Source organism: Olea europaea, chromosome 8 (genome assembly GCF_002742605.1).
Source record: "Olea europaea var. sylvestris chromosome 8, O_europaea_v1, whole genome shotgun sequence".
In the NCBI taxonomy this organism is placed as follows: domain Eukaryota; kingdom Viridiplantae; phylum Streptophyta; class Magnoliopsida; order Lamiales; family Oleaceae; genus Olea; species Olea europaea.
In genome coordinates, this window is record NC_036244.1 from 7178146 (window position 1) to 7195061 (window position 16916).

At 35.3% G+C, this 16916-nt stretch overlaps 2 protein-coding genes and 1 pseudogene across 2 annotated transcripts; 2 read left to right on the top strand and 1 right to left on the bottom strand.

Annotated features, from left to right (window-relative positions):
• The first annotated feature begins 20 nt into the window (after nucleotides 1–20).
• Nucleotides 21–1034, top strand: LOC111398687. Its single transcript, XM_023025721.1, has 4 exons — nucleotides 21–62; nucleotides 136–285; nucleotides 375–497; nucleotides 576–1034. Exons 1-4 carry the CDS (start codon nucleotides 21–23, stop codon nucleotides 879–881), a joined length of 621 nt encoding a protein of 206 aa, XP_022881489.1. The 3' UTR covers nucleotides 882–1034.
• A 99-nt stretch (nucleotides 1035–1133) lies between these two features.
• On the top strand, nucleotides 1134–2135 carry LOC111398231. Its single transcript, XM_023025160.1, has 3 exons — nucleotides 1134–1495; nucleotides 1576–1666; nucleotides 1761–2135. Exons 1-3 carry the CDS (start codon nucleotides 1134–1136, stop codon nucleotides 2133–2135), a joined length of 828 nt encoding a protein of 275 aa, XP_022880928.1.
• Nucleotides 2136–8073: 5938 nt separating this feature from the next.
• Nucleotides 8074–16635, bottom strand: LOC111398689 (annotated as a pseudogene).
• Nucleotides 16636–16916: the final 281 nt, after the last annotated feature.

Sequence of the window (16916 nt, forward strand, 5' to 3'; positions counted from 1 at the left end):
ACTCGAGGCCCAGGGGGTCGATGGGTAAATACGATACATACGGATTGCCGTTAGCAGTGCAGGTAAATGTTTAATATAATCAAAGTTAAAGTTTTAGTGTATTACATTGATGCTTAATAAGTGTATGCGTTACAGATTTGGGTGTATGAGACAGTTCCTGTACTGGGGGCCCGCTTTGCACAGCGAGGGGAGACACGCTGCCCTCGGATGCATCATTGGAGATCATCGCGAGCGGAGGGATGTCCCACCGGGAAGCAGTTATCGGCCCTCCTCGACGATCCTCAGGTAAGTATTATGTATTTGTGATTTATATTATATGTAGTTTAAAATTTTGTTTACATGATCGTTAAATAGTTGAAATGTCAATATGTCAGCTTGAAGTCATACCTGAGTTGACGCCATCGATGGAAGAGGAGGCTCGGGGTCTTGTGCGGGATTTAGGCGTTCCGCACACCCCAGACGAGGAGATGCCTGATCCGAGCTTGGACCGAGATTGGGTATGTGAATGAAATATAATTTATTGAATATGATCGACGTATAAATTTATTGAATAATTTTTCATTTTATTTATGTAGGAGGGCGGTCCAGCTGATCGACGATCACCTCCGTCGGGGCCATCGCCGCCACCATTGGCATCATCTCCGCCGAGAGTATCGTCCCCGCCATTGGCATCACCTCCGTCCAGACACCTCCCCCGTGTGTCTCCCGGGCACAGTGATGATTTGTATGCTCGTTTGATTGGATTTATAGCAGAGGAGGTCGGCGCGCTACGACGAGATTTGACGGAGAGGGTCGATGATTTGGGACGAGAGTTGACAGGGAGGGTCGACGATCTGGCGGGGAAGGTTGACTATATGACAGGGAGGGTCGACGATATGTGACGAGAGTTGACAGGGAGGGTTGACGATCTATCCCATGATGTTGGAATACTACAGTCTTCCGTTGTCGACCTTCAGGATACAATAGCGGCGCTTAGGGGAGATTTAGCCGGCAGACGATGGGGAGACAGAGGAGATGGCGGAGACCATGATCGAGAGGGTGGCAGAGATGGTGATGGAGAGGGAGGTCACCCACATTTTTGGCGTGATGAGGCATTGAAGTCCTTGTGGTTGTCTATGGAGGGGGTGGCCCCGATGGGGATGGGAGAGGGGACTACGGAGGGGGTGGCCCCGACGGGAGGGGCGGAGGAGGTGGCGACGGAGGGGGAGGCCCCGACGGGAGGGGCGGAGGTGGTGGCGACGGAGGGGGCGGAGGAGGTGGTCCCGGAGGTCGAGAGGACGCCCGGCGTGATTGAGGGTAAGAGACATGCTGTTGATGAGACGGAGCAGGTAGTCGGTAAGAAATTGAGAATGCCGTCACAGTATGTTGTTTCCCCCTTCACGGCTGAGGCCAAGAGGAGGACGTTCATCGATGGGACGTACCCGAACTTATTCAGAGAGGTGGACAATGCCAAGTGGAAAGCGTTCGAGACAGAGTGGAGGAGAATTATCCCCGGGTAAGTATTGTATGATTTTAATAAAGCACTGTACGCTAACTCTTCTACGCTTATTTTTAATATTTCCCTATTTTTTACAGAGCTAGCCGCACGATAGGACCAAGGACGATCTCGGACCCTTACAAGTGGTTCCACGATATCACCACTGCGGGAGCTTGGCTCGCCGACGATGTAAGTGAACTATTCATTTCGTGTTTTTTATGTATATGTGACCTTGTGTTTATTAAATGAATAACTCATACTTTTTCGGTGTTTCCTGCTACAGCACATCGACCTGGCCATGGACTTGCTGCGAGATCGAGCTCAAAGACATCCAAAATCATTTGATGTCCATGGTCGAGTCATATTAAACACCGAGTTCCTGGGTGCCGTTACCATAGAGTATCAGTCGCTCGCACATATGGGTAACGAGTACACGGTGCCAGAATATATGCTCGAGTGGGTGATAGGACTGTCACCGAGTGTCGCGGGAAAATTATGGGAGGGTTGTACATATATGTACATTCCAGCGTGCATCAATAAATACTATGTTACGCTGGAGATCGTTTTTGCTGACTCTACTATATATGTGTACGACCCAGATCATTCATGTTTGACACAAAGCCAGTTGGAGCAAAATCTGGAGTCCGTGGCTGTTTAACAGCCGAACAGCCGGCTGTTTTCGGCTGTTTTACAGCCGGCTTCTAAACAGCCGGCTGTTGGATATTTAACAGCCGGCTGTTTCCCGGCTGTTAAACATCCAACAGCCGGCTGTTTCAGACTATTTCCGACTGTTTGTTAAGTTATACCAGTTTGGCGTAGGAGAATACCGTTCTAAAAACGAAATTAAGCATGCGTAATTTAAACGTAAGTTATACATCCGTTTAATTTTTATTTTTTTTGATAGGTTCTGTTAAAAAAAATCTATGTCGACATAAAATTTCTCTTTTTAACGTATACTAATTTACTTAAAACGAAATTAAACATGATTAAATGTACTTACCGATTTGAAGTAATTGATGTGAAAAAAATTTTCAGCTTCAACGTTCCAAAGTTCTTCTAGATTTTGAGGTTCAAGCAGATGAAAAGATGAGAGTTTTTTCTGTGTTGGAAACTCGTTTTGAAGTTTTTATAAGTGGGGAAATGTTTGGTTTTCAATTATTAAGTAAAAGGGTAGTATAGTCCTTTCAACAATATATGGTTTTGTAATTGTACAAAATATTTAAGGGTATCTTTGTCTTTTACCATACAAGAGGCCAATGTCATAATATTCATTATTTTGGAAGTCAAATTGAAATTTTGCTCCTTTGACCGGGTCAAAATTAAAAGTACCCCGGAGGAAAGACAGGTTATGGGTAGGAAATAAGGTATTCGGTATTTAAAAAAAAATATGAAGCCCTTAGATTTTTGGGCCTGAGGCAGGGGCCCTTGCCTCGGGCCCAAAATCGGCCCTCAACCATCGATGATCGTTGATCTGTAGCCATCCAACGATCGCCACCTTGAATCCCCAACTCATCATCAGATCTATAGCCATTCGATGAATCGAAGGTGGATGAATTGGAGACCTCGACACTACGATAATACTGCGAACCGAAGGTCTTTGAGATGAGGTGCGAAAGGGAGAAGTTGGGTGCATCACTTTGAGCAGAATGAACGACCTAGCAACGACGATGGCAATGCGCGATTCAAGTGAGATAATGTGTATAGACCTTGTGCGTCAGTCCACCATCGATTGTGAGAGAAGAAGGCGATAGCTGATTTTTCGTGATAGTTGTCGGAATTGGTGGATAGTGGCTGGAGATTGAACGAGAGAGAGAGAGAGAGTTGTGGGTGTGGTGGGTTGGGTTGGGGGTGCGTTGGGGGTGCATCTAATAATATTTGATTATTGAAATGGGAAGTTAAAAGATAGGGGGGATGTGTGTAATTTCAGTTCTCATATGTTGCTTTTTATTTTTTAAAATATTTTGGAAATTTAATGCAATAAATGAAGCTATAATTAATAGAAATTAATATTATATGGGAGATGGGAGATAGTTTGAAAAATGTGGGGAAAAAAATTATTCTATGAAAAAAAAGTAATATTAAAATTTAGAAAAAAAGAGTCGTGAGATCAGAAACCAAAAGAGTCTAAGCCCCTATTTGATGGACTTTTTTCGAAACTATTTTCCATACATGTTCATTTTAAATCACACATTCATACAATAAAATATTCTATACGTAAATCCAAATTTTTTTCCTAATTTTAAACAAACATTTTTCGAAAATTCAATATTCAAAATATTATTTTCCTAAATAATAGCCATCAAATAGGGCTAAATGACTCTTTCAATTTTCTTTCAACTTTTAAATTTTTTAAAATGTGATAAGCAAATGGATCTTTATGGTTTTCAGAATAGAGAATCAAACTCAAGAGTCATCGATCCATTTCTTTTAAAGGGTGTGTCATCGACCAATTTTGACCTTGTCTTGTTCTCCTTCAAATTATCCCAAGAAAATTGAATTCGTAATTTTTATCAAATTAAAAAAGGGAAGAAAATAGAATGAGTCTATGAGAGATGCGCTAAAAGATACGAAAGGCTAATAAAATTATTAATGTAAATAATTATGCTCCATCAAATGTTCATATAAATTAAAATTTTACAATGGTTTTATTGAAAAACATTTTTACCATCAAAAGATAATATCATTGAAATTTTTTATTGGTAGTAAAAGAAAAAATAATTTAATGTGTAAGATTAGAGATTTCCGAATAAATAAATAAAATACAATAATATGCCCATTTAGTTTGTATTGAAATTAATATTAGACATAAATGCGGTTTAAAATTTCATTTTCCCAAGGATTCACAAAAGCAAATCAAGGAAATTTTCGAGAAATGTTTTGTGAAATACTTAAAAACTTGTCAAAGAATCAAATTTGTTGTTTATAACCAATAATGTGTTCATGACATAAATACACGAAACATAAGATTCACGATATTCAATTCAGAGGCGGATCTAGCAGATCTTGCCCCCAACTCAACTCACATGGTAAGAAGGAAGGAATTTTATAGTTAAATTGGCTCAAATAACTATGTTTAGCCCAGCTTCATATTGTGCTCCAGCTCGAAGTCCAATTATCTAAATATTCTTTTTTGGTACTATTAATGATGTATGCACAATTTTATTACCAAATTAGTTTTTTTAACGCATATTTACTTATAATTATATATAAACTTTTATGATAAATAAAATTGTATTGATTAGAGCTACAAGAGATTACTTATTTTAATACTAAGAGACACTAAATGTTTGGCTAAGCTTAAAGTACTTAAATTTTTTATTATTTTTTCATGTATAACTTATTCATACTCATAAGAAAGAAATTTACTTATTTTGACCACGAAATTACTTTTACTATCAAAACAAGTTACGTACTTCATATTTAATCTTATAATAAAAAAAACATTTATAAGAACTTATTTATTTATAAATAATAAAATATATGTATATTATAGGCTGAATCAAACATGGATAAAATTCTTAACTTTCTTTTTTTTTAGTTTTTTTTATTGTTGGATATATATCATTTGCATACGTTTCTCATACTTCTATCAATTTATATTTTCTAAGGTGAGCGTCAATTCTGTATTTCGCAAGAAAAAAGTACGAATATCTAGTGAGATATCTTAGGATGAGAATCTAGACTTATATTTTATTGAGTCTCTAATACTATTTGTCATGAATGTAATGAATTTATTTAAAATTTTTAGATTTTAGCCACCCCAGAATTGTTTCCTGGAAGCAAATCAAGGAAATTTCCAAGAAATGTCTCGGAAAACACTGAAAAACTTGTAAAAGAATCAAATTTGTTGTTTGTAACTAGTGATCTGTTAATGACATAAACACTTAATGAAACACAAGAATCCTAAATATATTTCCACCATAATATGATATCTGTTTAATGTGGATAATAGCAACTTCTTAACTATTTTTTCAGTGGGTTGGTTTCAAGAGAGAATTTTTCCTTTTCGTGGGTTAGGGTATGATGGAATGAGAAAGAAGAAAAAACAAGCCAAGAAATGGAAACCTAAATATATTTCCACCATAGCTTTTAATAACTAGAATACATTTTAATTGTATAAAAAATTCATAATCTTTATACATTACCACAATTATATCTCAAACTTTTTTTCATCGTATTCTTATATAAATCGTTCCTGGCCCCCATTTTTTCAAATTAAAATAGGTGGAATAGTATTTTTTTTGAAGAATGAGTGATTGAAAAAGAAAGAAAATTTTTCAATATACGTGTAATATTATTTTATGGAAGGTTATTGCCTTATTTGAGCCGCATTCTTTTAAAAAAATAATAATAAAATTAAATAGTAATTAGATATCAAAATAATAAAATAATAGAAAAATTAAATATTTTTCTTTATTCAAAAATTCATTCTTTACCAAAAAATGGGGCTCAAACAAGGGCTAAATGTTATCTATATGTGCGCGAGTCCTTGGAGAGTAAGGAACTGATCGAAAATGGGGAAATAGAGAAGTGGCAAAAAAAAAAAAATTAAAGGACAAAAGGATTAAATCGATCAATGGTCACCCAACATTATATTTAATATTACCATAACCATTCAATTTAATTTTGTTTTACTATGGCTATCCAACTTTATATTTAATATTACCATAGCAACCCAATTTAATTTTATTTTACCATGATCTCCTAATTTCATATAATGTTTCACCTTGATCACCTCATTTTTTTTTTCATTATTTTTTCCTCACTTAAAAATGGATAAAACAGTGACTTTGCATTATATATAAAAAATAAATTTAAAAGAAATTAAATAAAAACTTATTTTTTTAGAAGGGATTCTTCGTTAGTATATATATGTATGCTTGTGATGTGTTAGAATTTGAAGTTATTAACAAAAGTATTTATGTATGGCCACAATCGGTTTCTATGAAGCCAAAGAATTCTTCGAAATCATAAATTTGCTAGTATTCATCTACATTAAATGTTAAATTCTTTCCTATCACTTTGTATGTATGTATATATGTTTATGACCAAAATGGTGCATCAAGCAATATTAATCATATTGAATTTAAAGCTCACATCTTCTATATTGACAAACTTTTTAGATTAAAGAATGATTGAGGAAGTGAGATTTACGTGGATTGTGGAGGATCCAAAGGGAGAAAAATGCTTCATTTGTATAATCACATTTGAAGAGTTTTTAGTTCTTACTAGTTATGTAACTTATGTTTAATTTCTAAACGATGTTACACTGTGGTTGACCCACATTCTTTTCAAAAAATATATTATTCAACAGTGGTTTGACATCAATTCAATCACAAATATTTAATAAAATAATATTATACGTAAATTCAAAATTTTTCCTTATTTTTTAACAACACATTTTCCATCAATTTACTATTTAAAAATACATTTTTATGAAAATAATGTGGCTCAAACATTGAAATTTCTTATTGGTGTAAGTATACATATAATTAAAGTTACTAAAGATGTTAATATTAAACTTTAGACTTGTAAACAAAATTTTCAACTTATTGCCTCAAGGAAAAATCTTATTCTTAATTGAACTATTCCAAACTTATCTAGGATTTTCAATCTTCGTGATGTTCTACACTTTCAACTTTTGGTTCTTGGTTCAAGAAATAATTGGGCCAAGAATATAACTCTGATTTTAGCTTTCTTGGGCTTCGCATCAAACCTTGCGTGGGTTCTAAGGTACATCCCATAATGGGGTTCACATCAAGGAATGAACTTTGTTTCGAATTCATGTTTCTGGATTGGATCGTTTGTGTCAATGAGATTTTTTTGACTTAATATGAGATATTCCTTGTTAAATTTCGCATTGTATTTTAAGGGCGTTTGATTCTCATTTTTGTGAAAATGATAATGAAAAATATAATCGTTATGAGCCCACACAAAAAATAGAAATTCAAATTTAGTGACTTGATGTGATGAATAACGATCATATTTTTCATTTTAATGAGAAAAGAATAGAAAAGAAACAGGGGCTTAATTGTCTATAACTTCCCATTGTTAGTCAATGTCATTGTTTTAGAATTGGTATCGGATCTAGAATGGATGCTGCTAAAGGAGTGACCAATAATATAACATTGTTCAACTTTAGTGACTATATGGGTATTTAAAAAAAAATAATAATAATAAATAAATAAATAAAAACCACCTTTATGACCAATTCAAAATTCGGTTATGCTACATGTTCGTAATGGTTTATATCTTGAATCATAATTTTTTCCAAAAAAAAAAAAATTAAATAAATAAATACTTTATGACCAGTTCAAAATTCGAGTATGCTACATGTTCATTAGATATCTTGAATCAAGATTTTTTCAACCCAACAAAAAAATAAATAAATAAATAAAAAATACCTTCCCCACTATTCTTGATACATCATCCCTATGTAAACAATTATATAACTCCATTATCTACAAGTAACATTATTTTTCAAAATTTCACTTGAACTTCAACGACAATATGTGAAATATACGAGTCCCTATGCCTGAAATGAAACTTCTACGTGTTCTTTTACCAGCCCTCTAAATAATAATCAAACTCCCAAATTCAAAAATAAAATTTCAATAATTATAACATTCAACAAAAGATGCATAAGTAAGCCTGACTGTATTATTGATGAAGTCCAAAAACTACTACAGCAAAGCTAGGAAAATTATCCTTTCTGTACAACCATACTGAAAAGAGAGGATTAAAACTAAGAGGGTGTTTGGTAGGAATTTTTATGTGAAAATGTATTTTTGAATAGTAAATTGATGGGAAATGTGTGGTTGAAAAATAAGAAAAAGTTTTTGATTTACGTGTAATATTATTTTAATAAAGAATGTGTGGTTGAAAAGAAGAGAGAGAAAAATGCATTTTGATAAAAATGGGTGCCAAACAGGACCTAAATATGCCAATGAAAGATCAAGCTTTGCAAATCTTGCAACTGCCACAAGTTTTGGGTAGTTTCTAAACAGAAATCTGCTCCCATTTCCGCAGGAAAATGTGTAGCCAATCTCAACTGCTGCTGCATTTAGCCTTTACGTCCAATAAGCATTGCAACATCCCCATCAGAATAGAATGCTATGCAGCAACATTAGCGACTAGCAACTTGAAACTGCAAAGGCATAAGATATGAACATTTCAAGTCTAAAACGTAAGTAAAAAGCATTCATATATATGTGATTCCATGTGCATAATTATGATTACAAGTGCCATGTTTGATAACAAGATGGAATAGCAATATATAATATTAAATAAGAAAAATAAGCTAGAACCTTAGGCATTATAATGGCTAAACCATATCCTACTCATTACTGCATACCAAAATTGTGCAAGACATCAACTCGAACACAATAAACATTGTGGCACAGCAGCTGGATCCAGCTCCCAAAAACCCTGCAGGCTTTCACTTTGTTCCATTGTTAAGCAAAAAGCAGGTATCTGATGGGAGAATCTAAGCATCTCGGTCTGTAGTATTTCCACTGATACAACCTTCTGCCTTTCCCTTTGAGGCTTGAAAACTGACTTGTAACCACACACCAGTTCAAGAACTACACCTAATGTCCATTCATCATTTACTTCTGCAATTTCAACAATATCGTACTCACAGTTCTTCAATTCCAAATGTTTCATTTCTATATTCCAGTTCTTATATAAAGCCCATATCTCGCCTTTTCGAGGAAGTATGGCGACCACATCCTTCTTACCAACAGGTTCTACTGTCAATTGATGAGAAAAGGAAAGAGAGCCAACTATTTTGTGAATTTTTCTCTTAACCATAAATTTCCCACAACATATTGGAATGTTTTTATCCACCCATCCTATTGTGTTCCTTGATGCCAGACAGTGATAAAGCCATGCTACATGAAAAGTAACCTCTGGGACGGTATCAATCTTTTGAATCCTGCCATAGTACTTTGGTAAGGCATCCTCATCACTGTAAATAGCCCATATCTGACCAACCTGAAACTTCTCAATGGATTTCTCTACGTCAAAGTTGTAAAACTCTGGCTCGGGAATTTCAAAAGCTTCTGGGTTCAAAACTGGTTCAACATTGTAACTGGGAGTTAGTCGCACCTTCTTGTCTTTTTTCCCTATGGAAGAATTTAGAAATGTTGTCTCTTTGGACTTGCCGCTTGGTTCTGTCAAACCTGCTGCTGATGCATTTCCCTGAAACTTCTCTTTCAGTTTCTCTTTGGAAGCGTTTTTCTCAAACTTCACCTCTGGCTCCACATCTGCCGAAAATTTAGAACAAGAAGCATTAGTGTACATCTTTCCAGCCTCAGGAGGTTCAGACTCCACAACTTCACTAAGATTGGCAGTCAAGGAAGCAGGGTCAAGTTCAAATGATCCTTTGGGAACATTTGGTCCTTCATTCCCAGTCATTTGAAACGAAGGAATCCTATGAGAGAATCTGAATAGTTCTTTCGCTGGAATTGACACCATTCCTTCCATGTTTGTTCTACCAAAAAGATAAGTAAACCCTTTCACCTTACCCAATAACAACACATATACACCAGTAGTATCGGCATAGTTTGACAAGACCTCAACAAACTCAAACTCATAATTACTTTGATGGTTCCCTGGGTCGGAATACCAATTAATATCCCACTTCCTGAACAGGGCCCAAGTTTCCCCCTTTCTCGGATATATCTTGTAAATGCTTTTTCTGCCACCATTTTTCCAGTTAACCAAATGTGAGAACATTAGATGATTTTTAGTGGGTCAGAGTTTAGAAGTTTAAATTTCCCACAAGAAACTGGCAAGCCCTCAGCTACCCATTGCTTTTCATCCTTGTTATCTGGGACTGGTTGTAACCAAGTTATCTGCAGCTTGAAACCCGGAGTGAGAACCTTCTTAATCAGAGCATAATATCTAGGCATGCCATCCAACTCATCATAAACAGCCCAAATTTGTCCAACTGAAAAACATTCTTCTTTTTTGCACTTGTCAAAATCACTGAATTCTGGGTCGGGATATACATAAGTTTCTGGTTCTATTGCGGTATTTTTGAAAATTCTCATATCATCTACTGATGCACCAATTTCTTCATTTTGTTTTGCAGCTTCCTTCTGTCTATTTATCAGGATTTCCTCACAAGAACTTTCTTGTTTTTTTACTGTTTCGTCACCCTCTTCTTCATCATTGCTTACATACTCACTATAGAAAACACGTTTCTTACACCGAGTAGACCTGTGAGGGTCCTGATTACCACAATCTTCAAAAGTGTTCCCAGTAAGATTATCAACATCAGCTTCAAGAGTCTCATAACTTTCAGTAGATTCTGATGATGTCTTTCTTTTATTGCTATTTCTTTTGGAAACCTCTGTAGGGCCTCGCTTATTGATGTTGGAATCAACATGCACAAAATTATTATTTGGCTTGGACCCCTTGCAGCTTCTAGAAGTGTATCTAGTTTTTGGCAGTGTTTCACATGCTGCCTTTTCATTGTTAACATTTCTCTGAGATGCCGTGGAGCTCCCAGATTCATTATTAAATGGACGCTGGATTGTGGCCTCTCCCTGTTGTGGAAAAGCAGGCTGGCTCCTGTTGGCTCCTCCTGGTGGTGTGCATGGAGAATTCATTTTATACTCTTTAAAGGACTTTCTACAGGTTGGACAAGTTATAATCTTGTCAATGGCACGCTTGTAATACTGGATCCAACGAGAACAAAATAGGCAAACGATCCTGGTCGGTTGATTGTCATAGAGTCCTTGTTGAGTCTCCTGTTGAGACTGCTGATTCATGAACTGTGAGGAAACATTGTTCCTAAAGTTGTTTTGAACCCAAGGTGGTCTCCCAACATTTGGCGCTTGAGATGTTCTGGCAAGTTTACATTTATTGTCATATTGCACCCGCTTTTCACTGTTTGTAAGAACCGCTAAAGCATCACCAATCAGCTTAAACGCATCCGCAGCACCAGCAAACCTGTTTTTATCAGGATGAAGTAAGAGAGCTAATTTCCGAAACTGCTTTCTGATTGACACCACATCAGCCGTTTGCTCGATTTTGAGAATACCATACCAGTCTTTTTCATTCCCATAAACCCTATTCTCAGCAGAACAGTGAACTTCACAAACCAAATTCATCTGAGAAATGTTATCCAAAGCAGGATAGAGCTGCTGGGCCTTCATCAAAAACTTCCGAGCGCCAATAAAATCCTTATTCTCCATCTTTTTCTGTGCAATATCTTTGGCCCTAATGGCCTCTTCTTTATTACACTCCATCACTGATCCAGAACCCTGAGACCCTTACTCAAAAATATCGACTTGACAAAGAAGCGTCCCGACAAATTCACAGAAGTCACAATCTGATTTTAGATCTATAATTAACAAGGGAATCAAAGTATTAAGTACAGCAATTTCATCCTTTAATGTACTGGAACTAATACACTCCATGTACATAAACTATCAGAAATGGTGCATAAAAGATCAGGCCAATTTTTAAGAATATATGACTGAAATTCAACATAAAGTTTACAAAGCGCATCATAATTAGTGTTATCATTGATAAAGTAACACAGCCCAGTAACTATAGCATGCCTTGAAATAACCAACAACGTTCAAATCGATCACAAGCATTTTACACAGTTCATAGCAGTTATAAGTCAAGGATCCATGCAGAAAGTGTGAGGAGCTAAAGAGAAATAACACTAATAAATTAAATCCGGTGTAAAACTTGATCATCTTTATAGAATGAATCTTCAGAACATTTTATATGGTGGCCCTACCATTGATGCAGGGCATGAGACTCTAGGTGCAGTAAAAAGTCAAAAAGGGTTAGATATAAGGCAGAATCCATAAGTCAACACTCAGATGCTGTAAGAAGTAAGAAAGGACTCCCACGCTCCACTTAATGGAGGTTGATAAAAAGAAGTTAGTCTAGTATAATAAAGTTTGTAGGAAATTGGAATATAAGTACGCTTATAAGAATATTCCCATAATAAGTAGGTGTGAGGCATAAAACATAGCTGGCGTACAAGATGCGAAATAGGTAGGAGAAAAGTTGGAAGAACTTGGAATGAAGTAAATATCACTATTGGATTTTGGAATAGCTTACTATTTGGTTTTTGTCGATAAATATTTCGCAAAAACAAGACTCCCACTTGATAGATTCTATAAGGAGCATATATTTAGCAATAGATTTTGTCCTTAATCGGAAAATGCCAAAAGGTCCTAGTGGAAGGAATGTAAAGTTACGGTGAAAGACTAATTACAGAAGACAGTTGCGCTTGATGTAGTTATGCAAATGGAAAAGAAATACCAGGAGGTTCAAGTTCATGGAAAAAGATGACAGAACCTGCACGGTAAATATAAGTAGCTGTCACTTATAGGTTTTTGAAGGAAGAAAATGGTATAGATGGACATAGAAACTTAGCCTATGTTTGGTCAACAACTGCTTATACTCAAGTCACTTTTGATCCATACATTCCGTGGGGCTTACAAGTTCTATTGACTTATTGGCCATTCATTTCTATTTATTTATAATTTAAACTGTTTATAAACATTTTCCAAACATTCTTTTTATGTGGAATGGGGGGTCATGATATACCAGGAACATATCAAACAAGAAATTTGGAGAGTTTGAAGATATAAGCTCTCCTAATATAGAAAGATTGTGAAAGACCAAGGTTTATATACAAGACATTTTGAGAAGTTGAAATAGCTAAACATGAAGCTAAAGGGGGTAATTCGACAGTTGAAAATAGAAGAGTGTGAGAGCTATATCCTTGTATGGAAACCCGATGCTGAAAGAAATTTTCTAACAAGATATCTAAGCAAACCAAAAATATTTGTAAAGATCTAAACCAAATTACACTTTTCGGATGAAAAATTAATAGCATTGTTTCATAGGGTGAGTTCCTCAAAAGATGAAAAAATAATTAGCAAATTATTGAATGGTAGAGTAGATCTTGGTATGTCAAACGATGTTAAAACTCTATTGAAGATAAAAGATCCTAGTCTCGAAAATAAGAAACACCATGAAGAAGATATAACACAATTGGGCAAATAGAATTCCTAATCGAAGTATGTAAAAGTCTACTCAAGTTGGTTATGATTAATGAAATATTTCAAAAAGTTCAAGAGTAACAAGTTGTTTGAGGAAGATTGCAAAAACAGTAAATGTTGTAAACTTGTGAGTTTTACTATGGAAGAAAGTAGTTGAGTAAAGTGTAAAGTGTTTGATGATAGAGAATCCTCTATGAAATCTAATTACCTATTTTAGAAATAGGTGAGAAGCAAGGAAAAGAATAGATCAAGGCTTGCATGTGATTAATCTAAAAAGGAATACGATAGGTTGCTCAAGACAGACAGAGTTATGGTGGGTTTTAGATGAAATGCAGTAAATTAATATCAACCTGCACAACTGATCAGTTGCAAGTGAGAAAAAACTTCAAAATTATGCCCATACGGATAGCTGAGCGGGTGATTAGATAGCTTGGAAACCAAAAAGACAGAAATCAGGGAAAATTCACATCAAGCGTAAAAAAGAACCAATCAAACAATAAACCCCGTAAAATCACCACCTGTCATGACCAAGAACTTCAAATACAAGTTACCACATAAAAATGAAGCTGACAACTTTAGTGGATCAACAAACGGCTGCTTCTCAATCTTTGTGTAGCTGGCCATGAGCAACACAGCATAGAGAATTTTTCCACATCATTATCTCGAAACCAATTCTTGCCAGCTCCTCAGAGCTCGGTTAACGAGTAGGAAATGCTCAGATATGTACCTTGAAGACATTACCCCCACACTCTAAAATACCCTAGGTGCACCGGTCCATTTTAAAGAGTCTGAAATACCCTTAGCATTTAACTCTGCTAATAACTATCTTTCAAAATTTTCATTTGTAAGTTTTCCTTTCCTAATACCTGCTTTCATGGTAAAAATATCAACCAACGAAATCCAACTAATTAGAGCATCTTCAAGAGCTTCTTTATTTATAAAGAGTATCTTTAAATTTAGAAAAATCGAACTTTTTATGCACTTCAACAATGTTCTCTATTTTGGTTCTTTATTTTGCTTTTCTCAAGAAAACGTTTATTAATTTCTCCTCATATTTTATTTTAACATAATTTTTTTATATATTAGTGGCCAATCAATTTAAGGTTCAAGAGTAACAAGTTGTTTGAGGAAGATTGCAAAAACAGTAAATGTTGTAAACTTGTGAGTTTTACTATGGAAGAAAGTAGTTGAGTAAAGTGTAAAGTGTTTGATGATAGAGAATCCTCTATGAAATCTAATTACCTATTTTAGAAATAGGTGAGAAGCAAGGAAAAGAATAGATCAAGGCTTGCATGTGATTAATCTAAAAAGGAATACGATAGGTTGCTCAAGACAGACAGAGTTATGGTGGGTTTTAGATGAAATGCAGTAAATTAATATCAACCTGCACAACTGATCAGTTGCAAGTGAGAAAAAACTTCAAAATTATGCCCATACGGATAGCTGAGCGGGTGATTAGATAGCTTGGAAACCAAAAAGACAGAAATCAGGGAAAATTCACATCAAGCGTAAAAAAGAACCAATCAAACAATAAACCCCGTAAAATCACCACCTGTCATGACCAAGAACTTCAAATACAAGTTACCGCATAAAAATGAAGCTGACAACTTTAGTGGATCAACAAATGGCTGCTTCTCAATCTTTTCGTAGCTGGCCATGAGCCAACTTGTCATGGCCTGCTCAACACAGCATAGAGAATTTTTCCACATCATTATCTCGCAACCAATTCTTGCCAGCTCCTCAGAGCTCGGCTAACGAGTAGGAAATGCTCAGATATGTACCTTGAAGACATTACCCCCACACTCTAAAATACCCTAGGTGCACCGGTCCATTTTAAAGAGTCTGAAATACCCTTAGCATTTAACTCTGCTAATAACTATCTTTCAAAATTTTCATTTGTAAGTTTTCCTTTCCTAATACCTGCTTTCATGGTAAAAATATCAACCAACGAAATCCAACTAATTAGAGCATCTTCAAGAGCTTCTTTATTTATAAAGAGTATCTTTAAATTTAGAAAAATCGAACTTTTTATGCCCTTCAACAATGTTCTCTATTTTGGTTCTTTATTTTGCTTTTCTCAAGAAAACGTTTATTAATTTCTCCTCATATTTTATTTTAACATATTTTTTTTATATATTAGTGGCCAATCAATTTAAGCCCTTGTTCGATCCTTATTTTTCCCAAAACTCATCTTCAACTACTAATTCTCCTTAAAATAATTTTACACATAAACCCAAAAATTTTCCCTATTTTTTAACAACAAATTCTCTGAAAAAACAATATTCCAAACTACATTCCCCCCCCCCCCCCCCCCACACCCCCCACCACCCTATTCCAAAATACATTTCCCCCCAAAAAAAGGGGTCTCATTCAGGAGCCAAATGTGGTTTGAATAGTTTAACAAGTAGAGTATTGAAATTTGTGACTTATTAAATATAGTCGTTGTACATTATGGAAGTTAAAACATAGTCTCTTGGAAATTATTTTTAAGCCTCAGCTCTTTAAAATAAGGCATCTCTTGGAGACACTCAAATAACCATATTATAAAGGCACCAAACGAATTAGCTTACAATTTACAACAGCTAATACTGTAAAACATTGTGCTACATGACATGCATTAATGAACAGATTTTAATAAGATGAACAGAAATCAGAGTTCGTACATACAAGCTCACATTTTCAGATAAATTTAATGAGCCAACTGAAAAACCCCTCTCAACAACAATCAAAATCATTTCAAAACAAAAGTAAAAAATCAAATTATTTAATAAACTTACTCCATCGGTACCAAGAATGTACGTTTAAAACCAAAACTGGCCTTCCATCCACCTAAAAGAAAAGAAGGAAGATGGGTTATTTTTTCTCGGAAAGTTTGAAAAACCCAAAACAGAAACAGCTCGAGTTCCAGAATACAAGCAAAGCAATGAATCAAAGTGAATTATGAAGACAGGAAAATCGAATCAACAACAACGGCATTTTAGCAAAAATATAAAAGAACATACTTTAACCTGAAATCCGAACCTATTTTGATGGACGGAGAAAGTGAGTGAGATTAGAAATACAGCAAATGCCAGCGAAGGGAAAAAAATAGTAGTAATTCGGGTGTTGAGAGAGGGGGGTGTTGGTTTGGAATGAAGAAGAAGGCGTGGAATTCTATGTATTTACAATGATGTCCTCAGAGTGTCAACCGCGGGAACAAATTTGTAATAAAATACAAAACGAGGGGCAAATCTATTTGATGGGTTTCCACTTTTGCCCCTGGAAATATTATTTATTTCTAGGGTATGCTTTTAGTTTCCCATTGCTTAAATATAAGTCAAACTTACTTATAAGTAATTTTATCTCGAAATGTGATTGGATGGGTAAGCATTTTTCGTCTTTAACCTTTCAAAATGTAT

Coding starts and splice junctions, on each gene's coding strand:
- LOC111398687 (XM_023025721.1), top strand. CDS start 21: ATGGGTAAATACGATACATACGGATTGCCGTTAGCAGTGCAG. Junction 63..135: donor GATTGCCGTTAGCAGTGCAG/GTAAATGTTTAA, acceptor TATGCGTTACAG/ATTTGGGTGTATGAGACAGT. Junction 498..575: donor CGAGCTTGGACCGAGATTGG/GTATGTGAATGA, acceptor TTATTTATGTAG/GAGGGCGGTCCAGCTGATCG.
- LOC111398231 (XM_023025160.1), top strand. CDS start 1,134: ATGGGGATGGGAGAGGGGACTACGGAGGGGGTGGCCCCGACGGGAGGG. Junction 1,496..1,575: donor TGGAGGAGAATTATCCCCGG/GTAAGTATTGTA, acceptor TATTTTTTACAG/AGCTAGCCGCACGATAGGAC. Junction 1,667..1,760: donor GAGCTTGGCTCGCCGACGAT/GTAAGTGAACTA, acceptor TTCCTGCTACAG/CACATCGACCTGGCCATGGA.